Raw genomic sequence first — 19,644 nt, 5'->3', positions numbered from 1 at the left:
CTCTCATAAATGTATCTCTAATGTTATTTATATCTATGGAAATTCTTTACTTGCGCTTTATTTTACTATTTATCAACGACTTCTATCCTTTTAATCCCCGTACCATTCATTACGTATCGATTCTACACGACACAATGATTATCCTTCTTTCACAATGTTCCTTCATTATTCTCATACGGAACTGTTTCCTATATATCTGCCGTATTCCTTCCGTCGCTACCCAATTCTCGTCCCGTCCCGTTCCCGTCCGTGTCCTCGTGCCGGGCTCCAGGGTCGCGGCCGCTGTTCCCGCAGTGGTCGCACCACGTGTACCCCCAGTTCCTGCCGGGTGGGCATCCCGCTCACCGCCACTCGCACTGCAAGCTCGATTGCGGCCAACACGTTAACAATAATACGCACGCGCACGCACGCATCGCTAATTACCACCGCGCGCACGCAGGTAAACGCGGCCCCTTTTGCGTTCGCATCGCCATCATTAAAACATTTTGTTTTCGATTCAATCATTATTATCTTCATGTGGCCAGACATCATAGAAACACATTACCCACATTAAATAAAACCTTTTCTTATATAAATAATTAATATAGATAAAAAAATACATTACAACGGAGGAACGATCTTTCCGACGTGGCTTTAAATGCGCTTCCGAGCTTCAATTGTTCGTTACTCCTGCGTAATATTTAATGTGACAAAGTGTTCGGGTTGCGATGCGAACGTTTGTAAATACCAATGTGGTCGATGTTTGCGCACGCTGTTTTGTCTCTTTCATAGAATATTCGTTTAAGAACATTTATAATTTAAAAAAAAAATATCGTCGCTAAGATTTTAAATATTTATGAATGTAAAATTACGAAAAATTCACCAATTTTCAATTATAAAATAATACTTATCTTTCTCTATGTTTTTCAGTTATCAAATAATAACGTGTTTACAAATGTAGGTATTTGATATAACAATAATTACTACGTGACAAAACAGTGTATACCAGCACCGCTTAGGCATCGCTAACAATATTCAGTTTTTTTTTATTATAATTTGCGTCATCATTTCCCTTAGTATTTGAAATCACGTAGCGGTAAAAATGCATGTGCAAGTATTCAATTACATTACTTTGGATCTTACGAGTACATTGATAGTAAAAATTCCAATAATTAAATTGCTTTTTTTAATTATTCTCCTTTGGAGAGAAAATAATATAAGTTACAATGTATTGTTTTTAAATTTATATTTTCGCTTCCTTCACAACACTTTGTCTTGTAACTATAAGGATGTTTTAAGCTTTAGTTAAGATAGTAGTCGACATAACTATATAATTAGTAATTCTTAGCCGCGCTTGGTTCTCGTAAAAACCCAGAATTATTAAAAAACTCTCAGTCGCTTCTTTAAAGCTTCATCGATGTCGTGAAAAGAATAATCCTTTAGATGTTTTTATTAACATTTTATCTTCTCGCATAGAACACAACGGAGATGACGTCGAGTACGCTATGATAGTTGTGGATGAAAACAACTCGACGCTGAATGAGTTGGACTCGCCGTCCATGAAGGTAAGTCTACCGCAATGATGTTATGTGCTCTCGTTAAAGTGAACATGGCATGTATGATTCTCGATAAAATAAACTGTTCTGTCCTATCTAAAATATAGTCTTAGAAATTCTTCAATAAAAAAAAAAACTGGTACGACTTTTTGATCATTACGTAGTTTTCTTTTAATTCAATAATAATTAATTAGTGCATTTGTAAATATATGGTTGACAAAGTGTATTGCTTTAATTCTTACATATATTTGACAACCTTATTTTTGCAAGAAACATATTCTAGGCGTTATGATTTTGAGAAATATCTAGCATGCATTTTCGATAAATTCGTGACTAAAAATGGTAGTTTAGCAATCACAAATCTCTCTTAGTGTTTGTAAGTAGGCATTTCCCAGCTGTTATGCATGCCCCTGGATATATAGTCGCGCGTCGAGGATGACGTCAGAAATTATTTTTTAAACAATTTTCATTTGCTACTACATTGCCATCATTGGTTTTCGTTGTCGCTGATACGTAAATGTGGTGTCATTATTAACATCAGACGCTTCATACATTTCTTCTTATTTTGCCGTCGCATTTAATTAATAAAGGATGGGACGGAAGAGGGCGTCGCTAAGATTGAGACGACCACGGACGAAGTGAAACCGAATTCCGGTGAGAAGTCCAAGGTGGTGGAGTTGGCGGTAACACCGAGCTCTGAGAAAGAGGAGCCGCTATTCAAATCGAGTCTCCGGCTGAAGACTCAGACCAAGCAGAAGGTTAGTTGTGGGTTGAGGATTAGGATCGTCTGTCCCTCTATTAGTTACTGCGTTCTCTTCTCGCGTTGGTGGTCTTTCGACTCTTTGGTGTTTGTCTTTAGATTTACTTCGATGGGGTCTTTCACTCTCATTCTTAAGTGTTAATCTTTACTTCATTAGCCATAGAAAATCTACATTATTCTGTGTTACATACCTATGTACTCATAGTTTATTAGACTTCAGTTCCTTTAGTAAAGGATCCAGAAATATAGTCTAATTTAGATTTACCCCTATTATGTTTTTTATGGAGTTAAGTATTATAAGGAATTAAAAAATTCAAAGGTTTTTAAATTAATTTTTGTTTTCCGGTTATAAGCCTCCCAGCGCAAGGTCCAAAACATTGTCAGGAATAACGGTGTCGGTTGTGAACCTGGTTTGTACACGTTGAATTACACACGAGTTCTTAGTGTGAACACCTCTTTTTGTTTTATGGAAGCCTAGTAATACGATAGGTATTAAAGTCAATATTTCTATTTCATTAATATTGATTTAATTTAATAAATAAAATTATTCAGTATTAAGGGCTTCCAAATCACTACATCACCGATTTTGATCACAAGCTTGAAATACAATAGCGGGATTTCATTATCAACCCAATGAAAATACCCACAGATTATTAATATAAAGCTACGCTCACATTACAATGTAAATAATATGATTACAAAGTATGAAATTCATATTTCATTGATCACTATGATAAATCACAATATAACAACTATAATAGTTTACACAAAAGCACGATACGAAGCCAGACATACTTTTAATTTATTACTTATGTTATGTTTTATATAAAAGATGCAATATTTATATGAATAAAAGTGTTCAAGTTGGTTATTAAATATTTTTTGCTTATATTAATATGTATCTAACATTTGTACACGTACACAAATTTTTATTTTCACTTAGGTAGAACTTATTTAGTTACAAAATAAATGAATTTGTAATTATTTAATTGTAATATGTATGAGAAAAATGTGTTAATACATATATAATTATACATATAACAAATATTAATTTACATAATTTCATTTTTGTAATTTTGCGTAATTGAACGAAGAACTTCTTGGGAACTAATGCTCTCTGTGTATATTAAAAAATATTTATATGTGTGTCTATTTTGCATGCGTGTGTGTGCTTCGCTTGCTTCATGACTTTATTTCCACTCAACTTGCATGACTGTTTTCATCTTTGCTATTTTTACCCCCCTCCCCTTTCTACATGACGTAAGTACAATTGTAACTACCTTAATATATAACAACGATTTATTTCATTTCTAGTTGGTGTAAGGTATACACACTAACGTAATCCTAAAAAAATATTTGTTTTTAATTTACTAGATGAATAAAAGTAAGGTAAGGTAGGTTTGACAGTCATGCTATGATATTTTTTAATATGTATCTGATTACTATAAAAGTAATGATACTTTATTATATACTGGTGGTAGGGCTTTGTGCAAGCTCGTCTGGGTAGGTACCACCCACTCATCAGATATTCTACCGCAAAACAGCAATACTTGATATTGTTGTGTTCCGGTTTGAAGGGTGAGTGAGCCAGTGTAATTACAGGCACAAGGGACATAAAATCTTAGTTCCCAAGGTTGGTGGCGCATTGGCTATAAGCGATGGTTGACATTTCTTACAATGCCAATGTCTATGGGCGTTTGGTGACCACTTACCATCAGGTGGCCCATATGCTCGTCCACCTTCCTATTCTATAAAAAAAAAATCCAATGATAAGTTTAGATCCATTTGTCTATGGATGGAGGATTCATTAATGATATTTATTAAATCGACAACGAAAAAGTTTTTTCTAATTCTAATAAAATTAGCAGATAAATATATTCTACATAACAATGACATTAACAGAGCGTGGACTCGATCGAAGACGCTGGCTCGTTCCACCTCAACTCAACCGAGACCACTAACAATGATCCTGAAACCTCCAGCGAGATCGCCTTGGATGATAACAAACACCCTGTAAGTATAACTACTGTAATACTTCTGCAATAAGGTTTTTAATCATATCTATGTCACAAAACAACAATAATGTACAGAATTTCTAAAGTACTTTTTCATAATTTTAACTGATTTTCATAATTAAAATAATATAACACAATAAAAATTTATATTTAATTTAAATTTAGAACGAAAAATTGAACGAACCCATTTCTTATTTCAGGTAAGTAACGACGAATCATGGACCGATGTAAATCTAAACGAAGACGGCGAAAGAGGTCCAGCCACGATAACGGGGAGGACGAGAGACCACGAGGGTAATATTCATGGAGGCATTATATATGTATCTAGAGTTTGATTTGAAACATTAAAGTTGAGTACAATGCTAAGATACTTATTATAAGGAAATCCTTATGGCAATGAATGTCATACATTCTTCAACACAAATTTTGTACTTCAGTTATTTTATTATAACTATTTATTTGTACATATTTTTATTTGTAAAACTCTAGGTGTGTTAAAGTTGTTTAGTTCTTGTATTTATTTGAGTATCATATAATAATTATCTGTTCCAGATATAGACAAACAAATTCACATGAGGAACTCTGATCATCATCACATTACACAGCGTCTCACTCGAACTCTGCAAACCGCCCAACGGCATCTACATCCCGTAAGTATTTCTCATTATTTACGAAACAAAATATTACTTTTACAGATAATTTTATTGAATCCTTTAACAGTTATGACTAATAATGAATATATTAATTTTTTACTGAATAAAAAATTTAGGCCAACTTGCTAATACTTTGGATTAGAATAATATTCGAGTAGTGTTTGATGAGCGACTCCTTCATTTTTTATAAGCAAATATTTTCATATTTTCAGGATAACGAAGCCTTAGCAGGTCTCACGATTAACGCTTCAATGTCAGCCGACGGAGTGTCACGAGAAGCGTCCCTGACACACAAGCTGGAGACCGCTCTGGGTCCAGTTTGTCCTCTTCTGAGAGAAATCATGCTAGACTTTGCACCCTTCCTGTCCAAGACGCTAGTCGGTAGTCATGGCCAAGAATTATTAATGGAGGGTAAATATATATATGTTCTGTGCATGCTAGAATTATAAAATATTTATTTTGGATGACTTACATTTTTACTCAAAATCAAAATTGACTTTATATATTTTTAGGTTTAATTCTAAGTAAAGGTGAATTATATAAGTTTATCTGAAATCAGTTTTAGTTTTTTTATATTTTTTTTATAGTATGTAGGTAGACGGACGAGCATATGGACCATCTGATGGTAAGTGGTCACCAAACGCCTATGGCATTGGAACAAATGCTAACCATCGCTTACAATGCAAATGCGCCACCAGCCTTGGAAACTAAGATGTTATGTCCCGTGGGCCTGTTATTACACTGGCTCACTCACCCTTCCAGTACTGCACTAAGTACTGCTGTTTTGCGGCAGGCTATCTGATGAGAGGGCGGTACCTACCCAGACGAGCTTGAACGAAGCCCTACCACCAGTAACTTAATTTTTAAAAAGTTTTAAATATATTGTAGTTTAATAAAAGTAATGTCATTCACTCGCACACTCCAGGTCTCCAAACCTTCAAATCGAGTACATCCGTAGTGGAACTAGTGATGCTCCTCTGCTCCCAAGAGTGGCAGAACTCTCTCCAGAAGCACGCGGGCCTCGCCTTCATCGAACTCATCAACGAGGGCAGGCTGCTGTCGCACGCGATGAGGGACCACATCGTCAGGGTCGCCAACGAGGCCGAATTCATCCTGAACCGGATGAGGGCCGACGACGTCCTAAAGCACGCCGACTTCGAGGTAAACCGATCCGAGGTCGAGGAGAACTCGAGTCATCAACTCGAAGTGTTCCGTAAGTCGCCGGGCCCCTATCTCACGCCGCACCTCTGTCCGCCGCAGTGCGTGTGCGCGAGCACGAGCCAGGAGCGCTCGGAGGAGGAGCGCACGTGCGAGCGCCTCATCGCCGCCGCGCGCCGCCGCGACCACGCCGCCGCCGCGCGCCTGCTGGACAAGCTGCAGCACGCCGCCGCCGCGCGCGCCGGGTCGGTACCGCCGCCCCCGCCGCCCCCGCCGCCCGCCGCCCGCCGCCCGCACTCACGCCCGCCCGTGTTGCAGGGTGAGCGACGGGGAGTCCATCGACGGCGGCTTCTGGAAGCTGGACTCGTGGGAGGACGACGCGCGGCGCCGGCGCCGCCTCGTGCCCGACGCGCGCGGGCGCCGCCACGCCGCGCGCGCCTCGCACGCGCCGCCGCCGCCGCCCACCGACGCCATCCTGCAGGTGGGCGCGCCGCGACCTCCCGAAATAAAACGTCGTACTTCTAAGCTTCCTGCATAGTGAGGTCGACGGCGGCGCATTATATGTCTCAAATAGGAGCTTCTAGGTCCGCTTTCCGTGTAGCCAAGACTTTTGAATTACGAATGTATTTGGAGTTTGAGAGAAGGTGCAGAATGTCCAAATGCATAGCTTATGATTCATGTGAGGCTTTTGATATTATTCACCATGAACGATCAGAATCCATTATTGTCATTAAATTCGCTCTCAATCTTCTAATTCTGTCCTGAGCAATCAAATTTGGAAGGTTCAAATAATAAGATGTCAATTACTAACCACCAAACATAAGGTAGTAATTTTTACTTATACCTCTTGAAACAATAAAATAGGAAAACTGTAATTAATACATGACCACGGCAAAAATAATGAATTCCTCCCTCTGAACTTCTCTTGTTGATTCTTCTTCGGGCGGTCATTACGAGCGGAGGAGCCGTAATATCTTGTTTGGCTATTCACCTCTCGGAGGCGCAAAGCGACGCGGGTGTCGTAGTAACGTAACGCGGTGCAGGCGACGGAGGAGCTGCACGCGCGCATCGCGCAGGCGGCGGGCGGCGCGCAGCTGGCGGCGCCGGCCGCGGCCGAGCTGCTGGACGACGCCGAGCTGCTGCTGGACGAGCGCGACGCCGAGCAGGACCTGGCCGGTACGCGTCCTTGTATCCGACGTACGCGACGACTTCAAATTAAATCTAAACTCTAAACTTACCTGGATCGGTCTCCTCTCATGTGTCGTCATAAAATACATATAGACGTAGAAATAATATATCACTGAATATTAAGGAATAATTGTGTAAACACCAAAATATTTAAAAATATAAAATTATTATTTTAATACAAAATATTCACTTAAACGCCTGTTTATTTTTCAGCGCAAAGTTTGGTCTTAAAGTGATTGAAAGTTAATACCAGTAGGCGTTTTGTCTATATTTTTTAGTTAAGTTTCCCTCGAGAGCTAGTCCCGGAGGGTTCGGGAGCTCCCGTTTTTATTTCATATTACCGGAGTACCGTGTTCTGCAGGTCCCGTGAACATCAGCACGAAGGCGCGGCTGGTGGCGCCGGGGCTGGTGGCGCCGGGCGTGGTGTCTCTCACCTCCACCGAGCTGTATTTCGAGGTGGACGAGGATGACCCCGAGTACAAGAAAGTCGACCCTGAGGTACCATGCCGATACATACTATATTATAAAAAAATATAATCGTGTCTTAAGATGATACAATAAGATCGCTCGTGTATCTAAGACAAGTTGAGATACCGCAATTTTTTTAAAAAATATCTTTACCGTCTCACTAAAAGAATGAAATTAAAAACTATAAACATTCGAATTTCAAAGTTAAATTTCAAGGTAAAATTTGAGTGCAACGTAACTTTGTTCAATATCAAAATAAAAAGTTCCTCTCGTTTTACTTCAGCCATGTGTACGCTATTTTTTACAAGTGTATTTCTATTAGGACTTTATTTCATTGCCAAGAGATCGGTTCAATTCAAAACAATTGAACTGTAATAAATGTTTTTTTTTTAGTTTTTTAACAGTAATTAGTGAATATGCCATACCGTTATTAATCGGAGAACTTGAACAAGATAGGTTGATGTTTAATAGTAGACTCAAACAAACAGACATTTATTTTTGCAATAATTATTATTATATCTGCAATAAACCTGCGTCAAATATAATAATAAAAATAAATATTGTTTAATAAAGTTGTATTCGTATAATGTAACCGGATTTATCTTTATAATGAAATCGTTAACCATAAAAATATATAAAAATTTATTATAAAATAAATTTCTTGAAATTTTTCTTAAAAGTTGTTAAACATACCTTAATCTACCCCAAACCGAATTAATAACCGAAATAACACGATACCTAAAATACGCGGATAAAAACAATTCACGTACTAAATATTATGTTAGGAACATTAATTTTACAACACATTAACACAGAGTCGCATAATAAATATTATTTTTATTGCTATATAAATAAAATTTTTGTTCGAGACGATTTATATAAAAAATACATATAAAAACAGAGACGGACGTATGACAAAAGCGTTTTCAAATAAGGGGCGACGTTAGATCTTTGTTCGAATATTTATTAAAGGTTCGTGTTTGTTCAAGGAGTAGTAAAATGAAAATTATGTCGTTCTCGCGGCGGGCGAAATGATATAATACTAATAAAAGTGTTCATTGCATTATTGTGTTTATTCGAACGCATATAGAGGTCATAATCGATTAAAAGCGATGTGATTTAGGATTGTTTATAAAAAAAATCAAAGTAAGATATCGATAGTCTGTATACGCGTGTAATATAGGCGGGTAACCCAATATGAGTCAGTTTTAACTGTACGAACAATGCATCCCTGCGGCGCACTGGCCCACGAGGCGCCACGCTAGTGATGTTATTATTATCGATAAATTACTTACCTATCTAGATTATTCCTTTTTATCGAAGCAGTAAAGTTTATAATTGGCTTGATATCATGAATTGAATGCAACCGTTCTTAAATTTATGTTTACAGAAACATTCATTAAAGCTGTCTGTGGTAAAAACTTTTTAAAATTAAAATTTAACTTTTTTCTCATTATAATCTTTCCGGATTTCGTTAAGTCACAAGTTTTCTTTAGCGGCTTAGTATTTGTTACGTTTTTTTTTATTTATAAAAAATAAATACAATAAATAAAATGTTTGGATATATTCTTTCATACCGACAACTCTTATGGCCAGCGTTCGCATGCCTAGTTCCCAGCGGTGTGTGGCTCGAGCCTTCAGTGCGGGACAGCGGGACAATAGCGCCCCGCCGTGCGGGTACGGAGGGGGGATTCGTAATGCGTGCGCGCATGTATCACGCGTGATTGTTCCTAGAACTGTAACACAAGACCTGTTACACGGAAAATACACGTTTAACATCAGTCTTGTTTTTGGACAAAAATAAAATTTTAATGAACTCGATATACTATGTTGTTCTTTTCTTTTTGCGGATTTATTTACCTACAGTGAATATTAAATTGAAAAGAGTTGTTAATACTAAAAAAAAAGTTTTATATGTGATAAATATTTTATATTAAAGTTATAAGACGTTAATGACTTGGTACGATTGTCTAAAGGATTCGCTGCGGTGATATGACGTTTGTGCTACGATTAGAATGACCGGAGCCCGAGGGCAATATTTGTATTATCTAAATACACAATCCTTATTTGCGACTATCAATAATTATTACATTATGTATAAAAAGGTGGAATTTTAAAACATACATAATTATAATTTTATCTGATAAACTTATCTGATAATATATTTATTCTCAAAAAATCATCTTGAAATTAAAAAAAACACAAAAAGTGTACTCCGATATGTTCGTTGAAATTTGTCGTTTATGATATCGTATCTATCTCTAAATCAAATTAAATGAGTCGAGAGGCGTCCGAGAGGACGGGACGCGTCGACACGCCGGATCTCTTGGCTCAGACCACAACGTTATTATACCAACTGTTTCCGAGATATTATTTACTGCGACTAATTCAAATGACTTTAGAGATTGTAAATTGAATTCGTAATGGGGCATTTTATTTGTTTATGCTAATACACGGTTTTAATTAACCGTGTCCGCTATGGGTGTCGGAGAGAGATGGAGCCAGTGGAATTCAGGCTATTTACCTTCATAAAAAAATAATTGATTTATACGACCGTATGCCATTATTTAAATGCATATAAATTAATAATAGTTCTCTGTTCGAGTTACGACCATTTCGAATTGTGATGTTTTTTCTCATTTTCCAATTTACATTATAAACTCGCTCGTTTACATAAACGTTCGTCGCGTGAGTTGTTTGATAATAGATTGCCTTCGACGACGTTTATTTTAATTAAATAGACGAATCGATTGACATTATATATTACTAAAAACTATACTTTGATATAATATTTATATAATTTCAAATATTATAAATCAAGTCGGTTAAATAAATGCGACATTTATTATACTTACTATTTTATAGTCGAAAATATAAAGATCGTATAGAAAAAAAAGTGTAATGCTGTATGTTCATAAGGTCTTGGGCGGACAGCCTATCATAGATCAGTGTTGTTCGTCCGGGACTTTCCCATGTCATCGATGACGCCGGCCGCCCGTCATAAATAAACACATTACGTCACTCTGACAGCTCCCGGAATAGCTGACACGTGTCATCGTAGCTTAAGATTTATTACGTTAACACGTCAAACAAATTTAAACTGTAACACTTTCTATTTAAGTTCGTTTTAATCCGCTTATGTCACGGATGATGTTTCGTCATGTTTTTATATTCCCCCGTACACGGCATACGGTGCCTACCTGTCGTTTCTGCATTATGCTTAATGTTTGATTTCGAAATGCGATAACGTTTATATGCTTACGTTGAAGAGTTGTACGGATACGTTTTCATATTTGATCTATGAATATTAACAATTTCTTTTCAAATAATATTTGTCAACATATTTGTTGGTATGTAGTGTGGTTGTATATGCGTAATTAAATGGAGTGCATAATTATTTTTTGTGATGCTTATATAAAGCTGTTTAAGGTTCAGTTTGTAAATTAGTCGTTTGTAGTGTAGGTCTTATTCGACTTGGTTTAGTAATTAGTTTTTTTTACTGGTGGTAGCGCTTTGTGCAAGCTCGTCTGTGTAGGTACCACCCACTCATCAGATATTCTACCGCAAAACAGCAGTACTTGGTATTGTTGTGTTCCGGTTTGAAGGGTGAGTGAGCCAGTGTAATTTCAGGCACAAGGACATAAAATCTTAGTTCCCAAGGTTGGTGGCGCATTGGCTATGTAAGCGATGGTTGACATTTCTTACAATGCCAATGTCTATGGGCGTTGGTGACCACTTTCCATCAGGTGGCCCATCTCGCCCGCCTTCCTAGTCTATAAAAAAATAGTTTTTAAAAGAACTTTGTTACTTTTCGAACACAAGCTTATCCACACTAATCCTACGATGTCTCCTCGTTAGCTGGTCCGTCTGTCCGTCAGTGGCGATTCCTATTCACGAACGGTGTAGGTTGCATGCAGGAATTTAGGCGCCAGATGTACGCGATAAGCGCCTCCCGCGGAGCTTCTATCTTCTGCCTTATCGATCTATCGATAGTGTTTGTTTCCCAGCACTATACCCCTGTTGAGAGATAACTTGATTGCTTCAATTTTTAATATTCCATTGTTTACATATTGCTATGTTCGCTCTCATTTTTTCTCGTTACTGTTATACTAAAGGTAATATTTGTTTATAAAATATTCGAATAAATTATTGCGAAACGAACTGCAATGTTTTCGCGCTCATTTTATTGTTTGCATTCAACTTTCCGTTTTTAGAATTCAAATTTTAAAATTTATAAGAAATCTAAAATTAAAATTAACCGATAAATCACTGGATATTTGTTAAAATTAGTCACCGGGTGCGCTTATTATTCAAACCTAATTACCAGGGCTACATACCGCGGTGGGAGATCTACAAACATGTTAGGAATCCGGACTAAACCCCCGGGGCGCCAAATATGCTCGCACTGTTCTCATTGTACGAGTCCGTCAAATCGAGTCGCAACGATTGTTTTCACATATTAGAAAAACATTTCCATGATTGTTATTTAATATAAAAATATATACGACAATATGACAAAAGAAAAAACAGTTTCTTAAAGGATCAAGCATAATTATATACTAACGGTAGGATTATTTTTTAACTCATATTTTTTTAAATATTTATTCCATATTCTTGTCCAAAGTAAAATAAAATTTCGCTCATCAACAACACCAAATGACATAATATTCATGGTCGATATTTTTGACCGATCTTTTATAATGCGTGTCTAGTAATGCGTCAACGGGAGGGCGCAACCGTGGTATGCCGCCTAATTGAAGGGAGCAAAAAAATATTGAAAGAAACGCGGTTTTGTCGCTCACGTGTGTCTGATTACCGGAGGAAGTTGTTTGGTAGATTTGTCTCTAGAGATCGACGTTTAGAGCCCGTTTTTACGTTTCGCACATAAAACAATCTTAAATGTGACTTGATATTTTAAATACTCGTTTTATAGTCATACATATATATGTTACTTTCCGTGTATTTGTCACAGAATATATATTTTTGTTTATTTTCACCGTGGCAGAGTTTTATATTATAAACTGGCAAATGTGCCACCTGGTTATAAGTGGTCTCCACCATCTTAAGAAATATTTACCATCCTTTAAAACGTCAATGTACATTGCGAATAAGACAAAATGCTATGTTTTTTTTTATAGAATAGGAAGGCGGACGAGTATATGGGCCACCTGATGGTAAGTGGTTACCAATACCCATAGACATTGGCATTGTAAGAAATGTTAATCATCGCTTACATCACCAATGCGGCACCAACCTTGGGAACTAAGATGTTATATCCCTTGTGCCTGTAATTACACTGGCTTACTTACCCTTCAAACCGGAACACAACAATACCAAGTAATGCTGTTTCGCTGTAGAATAAATATATAAATAGGAAAGTCGTTGGTCTAGTGGATAGCTTTTACGACAGCAAATCGTTATCATATTGAAATCCCTCGGACCGATAACCGTTTATGGGTTTTTAATGTCAAGTAAGGCTACATAGCAGCTCGGAGTTAAGTCAGCTGTTTATACGCTAAGAGCAGTTGCACTTACGCCTCTCTTCGATTGTGTCGGTTTGCTCTCCGTCGCTATATAAGAGTATATCTGTGTTTGTACACACACACCGGTAAGATCTCCTGCTGTGTGATTAGTCTTAAAATTGTCTATCGTTTGAGAAATTCATACAGTAGACTTTTTACTTAACATATATTATGAAAGCATTAACAGAATGTTTATTTACAATTAACGCTCATTTTATTGTAAATAGTAGATAACATTTAATTACGTCTCTTTTTATAATTATTCGACCTTCAGAAATTTACATTTTCACGAAATGATTACGTAATCTTAGGGCAAGTGACGTGTTTTTAAATAATAAAATTATTAATAGCTTTCGTATCGTCTCAGAAAACTTATAAAACTATGCTCGCGTGCGGGCGTTGCGGCTGACACAGTACCCCGGTTACAAACTCCTATCAAATTGATTTACAGCAACCCTTAGATGTTATGAACACGTGAATAACACGAATAACTGAGGACATTTGAAATTTCAATGTCTCGTTTTTAAATAAAAGCTTCGTTGGTGTAGAATAGTACAACAAATAATATTTAAGCTATTCGTAAAGTAAATTGCTAAAACGTTTTGACAGAAAAGCAAAACGAACGAATATTGTGACTGTCTCATTTTAAAAACATATTGAGCCTCAAATATATTATTATTGAAGATTACTTACTTATGTCTACGATTTTATAGGTAAAACGAGTTATACCGCGCGAGGAATTTTAAAGTGCACGCAAACTTATGTCCAATTTTAATAAGTTTATCAAAATTGATTAAAATTTGTATAAAAAATATTCATTCTTTATTATATATAAAATATTTATTTTCCACCATGACCTAATATTTGTAATATTTACGTGTGAACTTGTCACAGATGTACCCTACTCAATATATAAGTGGCTTACTCTGACCACGGATCAGATACCGTATCGCTAAACAGCAATAATTTGTATTGCTGTGTTCTGATGCCTCGACGGTCTTGTGATTATCTTATAACATTGCAGATCCCAAAATCAAGCGCTCAAAACCGAATTTCGGCCAATAGATAGTTATTGAGTTTTCCTTTCGAGAAATATTTTTTAACGAGTAGCTAACTCGAAGTTTGAAATTGTGTACTCGGTAATGAATTTTTGTAATTATTTTGTGTATCTGTGTATAACTGGCCGCACGATATCCAAAAATCGATGTAGAAAAAAAAACCTTTAAATTTTTTAATCGAATTATCAATAATACATTCTATTTTTATATTCGGTTACACAACTCATTAGTAAAATGAATTAGTAGTGCGCTAGGCGCCAGTATCGATGCACGTAGTGATGTAAAAAAAGACAATAGTCGATAAAAAAACAGGCGTGCAATATTAAAATAAAGTCATCTTTATACGTGAGACGCAAGACGAATGCTTCGAGCGTCAGTGGAATTTATACATGGTTCCTGGAAATGATATCGGTAATATGGGAAACCGTTCGGTTTCGCTCGGCATTCCGACGCGTGTTGTACTGAGCAGCAGATTCCTTGAATATAGCTGTATTATTGAATATGAAAGGAATTAAAAGTACCAATTCTAAAGTGAAAGACATGTGAAGGCAGCGGTTGTATGTCGCTTTGTAGGTACAATTTATGGTACTTTATGGCATTATGCTTAGTAACGGTAGTAAGAAATGCGTGAGCTAGTTCGTCTCTCTAATAAAAATATTTATAAATATTTTACGGCAAGTAGCTGAATTTATAAATTGTAGTATCAATTTTAGCTAAAACTATCTTATATACAACGGATAAGAGAGATTATCCAACTGCCAACATCCGTTAGATAAGTACAATAAAATATGCCAAGTCTCTGAAATTACCAGGCGATCATAGTGTAGCAGGTACAGTTTGAAGACCAATTTCCTCGCTTGAAACAAATTTGCAAAACGCGTGCTCGCCTTGGGGAGCGCACGGGTGGGCGCCTGTCGACTCGCTAAAGACTTCCTGTCGGTCTATGACAGCCTGGTTTGATTGAATCTGATCTGTTTGTATGAAAATTCAGAATATTATTCTATTATAAAACAATTACAATATTGCTCTATATACTTTTGTTGTTTAATCACAATGCGTCATAAAAATATTTTTAATAAATGTAATAAACCATATTATTAATACTAGTTACGCCCCGCAGCTTTGCCTGCGTTTGGGGGGGGGGGATGTTAGGTATCCTAAATCCTTTTCTGTACCTACCCTTGACAACGAGTATGCAAAATTTCATAATGATCAGTTAAGTGGTTAAAACGTGAAAGCATAACAAACTGACATTCGCATTTTATAATATCAGTAAGGATTTTAAGAGGTCATCGATCTTTATAATATTATGCATAGAGCTAAATGAAACTTAAACAGAAATATCGCAGTAGCGGCTTCTGTATTTGTTTTGTTAAAATCAATCACTGGACTTAATTAGACGAGTGTGTCTATTTAATGTTCGAAGTAAGCGTAATTGTTTGAGAGTACCTCGAGTCATCTATTACATGTCGTTAGCCTGCATTCTTTAGATGTCATTACTCAATATTAGAAACGACTACCGCTATCGACTTTCGAAGATATAGATGGCCGCGATTAAACAAATCCTTGTTAATAAATGCGCTTCTCCTATATTATGAATTCCTAATATTCCCGTTGCAGCACAATATGCAGAAATCGTGATTTACGTGGGATTTGACTGTTAAGCTTTGACAGTATAATAAGCTGTCTATTTATTTAAAGTTAACAACAATGTTTCGCTATTCCATAAACCGTTTTATTTATTTACATTTCAAACGAATGTTATCGTCTATTGCTTGAATGACGTTAGATTAACTATATATAGTAAGTAATATATATAATCATTTTAAGTCAGCTTAAAAGAAAAAAAAACATTATTTTTTAATATTTAAAAAACATCAAGGTGTCTGAAATATTTCTAAAATTATTTGTTTGACGAATACAATACATTTGTAGACAAAATTGGATCTCATTAATGAATTAAATATTGGTTGAATTTAAAATATTCAAAAAAAAATATTTTATTTAAAGGCTATATCTGATTCTGCCACTTCTCACATTCAAAACTCTATGCGGCCACGATTAGTACAGTAATTTATATGTAAAACGCTGCGCGGGCGCCCGGGCGGGCCGTACGTCACTCATAATATAAATGTGTGCGATTGATGTCTATCAAAAAACAGTAGTGAAAAGATACGTACTGAGATATTATATTATTACCTGATTAATAATTACAAGAGTATTTAACCACTAAATTTAACATCTATTTTTGAAGAACTAGTAAAGTTGTAAAACAAATTTTCATTAAAAACACAACTATTGTTACCTAAGAGTCAAGCAGAAATGTGTGTTGCTATACTTCAAAGACCTAACCATAACATTGCAATAAAAGTAAAAGCCCGTTACCCATTGATGACTGAAGCCTCCCTCCTTTTTATTGCTTGGAGCTTATTCCACAATTATTTTTCATTAAACGTGCAGCACGGAATTTTCTTCATATTCAATATCATTGTTAAAACATCAATTTTGTCATATAATTGATGTGACATCTGTTATTCAACAAAATGACATGTTTTTTGTTAGTTCAAAAACAAAACAGTTGCATTCGTCGCATGCCGCCGCAGTGGACATTCGTTAGCTTAACAGGTGATTTTTTGAGGAACTTAAAAGTTTTATTCGCATTTTATAATAACCGAAAGTTGCGTCGAAACAAATTGGAAGTTGAAATTAAATTTATTATTTACGAAATTGACATTGCTAGTAAATAATACATTATTTTATTTATTCAAGTATACAAAATTGTATATAATATGAAGTTAAACTGATTTCAAGGGAGCAAATTTAGCTATAACAGTTTTTATCTGTTTTTCTATTACTATAATTTTTTGATAAATTAATACACAAATAATAAAATGTGAACTTTATTTTAGACGAATCGCACAAACCTTTGCACGAATACGGACTGTATTGCAATTTATCTCTTATTTAAGATGATTTAAATAAATGTTAAACATAATAAGTCTTTAAAAGAATTCGCTAATTGTCCGGCAATCCGGCAGTTGATGCGGCGCGTCCGCGTGCAGACAATAAAAGTAAATATGTATTGGATACAGCTATAAAATGTTGGCCCTGTTAGATATAATACGCTAGTGGTTTTTACTGCGCCTTGCTTAAGTTCGATGTCTTTCATTTTGTACGTCAGTTCCATTTTGCGTAGTCGTTTCCATGAACCTGCTTTTGTTTTATTGAAAAGATCAAGGTCGTAATATACATAAGCGGCACATAAAGTCTCACCGGACGTGACCTTTTATTATTTAGTAGAATAAAAGTATATAATAGAAAAATATTTATAACTTTTATGTGTTATTAGAGATTATAAAGTAAATTGAGATTTGCTTGTTTCATGGAAACTTTTTGACATGACTTCTTTTATTTAATTTTTAAAGAAAACTTTTAACATTATATATAATGAATCGCGATAATATCAATAAAATTGATGTAATTTTACGTACATATATGTATGTAAATTTCTATAAACTGACATGAACCGTCGAATATCTTAAGGAATTACAAAAATAAATTGCATACGGTGTCATTAATAAGCGGTAGCGATTTAATTAATTAATTAATTTGTGAGACAGGACGAGCGTATCTACGTAATAACGACGGGTTATTAAAATTAATTAAATAATAAAAAACATACACGCGAAATTAACAAACCAATTATCACTTTACTAGACGAAAGCTTTTAAATATATGTAAAATTTAACTTTTTCACAGCAGGTGTATTAAATGGTGTCCCTTGAAATGTCAACGTTGATTGCAAACACATGTCGACAGACATACTGACGTCATTAATGTAATGTATTGGTTCTTTGACCCGCTGACTTGATTGTGAGGTCGTCATTGAGCGAGGGTCAGTTTTGTTTTGTGCTAATGAAATTATACGCGGAGTGGAATTAGGTGTTTAATAGTCGATACGTTAAGGATCTTAGCGTTTGTTATCTTATTTTGTTTAATGAACATTCTATTCTTTATTTCCTTAGTTCCCAAGGTTGGTGGAGCATTGGTGATGTAAGTGATGGTTTGCATTTCTTACAATGCCAATGTCTATGGGCGTTGGTGACCACTTACCATCAGGTGGTCCATATGCTTGTCCGCGTTCCTATTCTATAAAAAAGAAACATTATAGCTCTCAGTTGCCATTTTATTATTTAAATAGCTGCTCGGCGTTGTTTTATCCGCGTTAAACGTTGCTATTCCGCTCCAGTAGGCCTTTGCGTGATGTTTATATGATTAATCAATTTAATAATTGTTTTTTAGCTTCATCTAATTTATGTCAATGTCATCTAATTATGTGTATGAGTAGTGGAAAGCTATTCTCGTAAATATGCAAAATTGTTATTAAAAATGCATAAAACGTTTGCAATTCAATTTTTATTTATTTGTTTTTTTTTTTGTAAAAACCGAGAAACAATTCAAGAAATACCTGTGTACATACATTGTTAAATGGTTAGTTGGTTACTTAACTCAATACAGGATAAGGATAGTGTCGCCATCAACGAATATATTAAAAACTTGTTTTAGTTGTTTCTTGTAAAACAAACTGCTCAAATTACATAAATTCGTTTTCCCAAAAACGATATAATTAAAACAACCCTTCATATTATTTTCTTTAACTGCAACGTATTCCCTTATTTGAGTGATTCAAACAAAAAACAACCCTTAAACACCCACGCTACTTTGAAATACATACAATATCTCATTAGCCGATACGAATTAACATAAACTATGGCCGTAAATAAATGGCAGCGGCCGAATAAATATTGGTGACAACAGCTGGTGCTTGGGTCTGATCCACGCGATAAGCGGACGAGGGGGTTGGATGTCACTAAAATGCCAATAGCTCGAACGACGTAGGTTTTATATGGTTTTTTGTCTTTAATTTATTTATGATATATTTTTGCGATCATTTAAATGATATTGTTGCTAAGCAACAGTTAGTGTCCGATCTCGTATACAGTACATGAATTTATATCCTGCTGAGAGTTTGATGTTGAACTTGGATTTCGGATCTAAAGCAATTTTCAATCCTCTTCCAATGTAATCTTAGATTAATTTAATCTAAACAGAAACGTATTTGTTGATTTACGTGCAGGATCAATACATTTAATTGTATTATACCTAGTTAAGCCGAGATGGCCCAGTGGTTAGAACGCGTGAATCTTATCCGATGATCGTGGGTTCAAACCCGGGCAAGCACCACTGTATTTTCATGTGCTTAATTTGTGATTATAATTCATCTCGT

General features: G+C 35.7%; 1 protein-coding gene across 2 annotated transcripts in view; it reads left to right on the top strand.

Moving 5' to 3' along the window:
* LOC126776724 (neurobeachin) overlaps window positions 1-19,644 on the top strand; it is a 474,955-nt gene that overhangs the window by 296,807 nt on the left and 158,504 nt on the right. For both annotated transcript variants that reach the window (XM_050499418.1, XM_050499416.1), the window contains 11 exons: window positions 1,456-1,544; window positions 2,126-2,293; window positions 4,198-4,308; window positions 4,511-4,604; window positions 4,863-4,960; window positions 5,176-5,374; window positions 5,889-6,124; window positions 6,224-6,366; window positions 6,440-6,602; window positions 7,165-7,297; window positions 7,671-7,807. In XM_050499418.1, coding sequence (XP_050355375.1) covers window positions 1,456-1,544; window positions 2,126-2,293; window positions 4,198-4,308; window positions 4,511-4,604; window positions 4,863-4,960; window positions 5,176-5,374; window positions 5,889-6,124; window positions 6,224-6,366; window positions 6,440-6,602; window positions 7,165-7,297; window positions 7,671-7,807 — 1,571 coding nt within the window. The remainder of the gene's footprint in view (window positions 1-1,455; window positions 1,545-2,125; window positions 2,294-4,197; window positions 4,309-4,510; window positions 4,605-4,862; window positions 4,961-5,175; window positions 5,375-5,888; window positions 6,125-6,223; window positions 6,367-6,439; window positions 6,603-7,164; window positions 7,298-7,670; window positions 7,808-19,644) is intronic.

This window comes from Nymphalis io, chromosome 21 (assembly GCF_905147045.1).
Source record: "Nymphalis io chromosome 21, ilAglIoxx1.1, whole genome shotgun sequence".
Lineage (NCBI taxonomy): Eukaryota > Metazoa > Arthropoda > Insecta > Lepidoptera > Nymphalidae > Nymphalis > Nymphalis io.
This window is presented reverse-complemented; position numbering and strand designations above follow the sequence as displayed.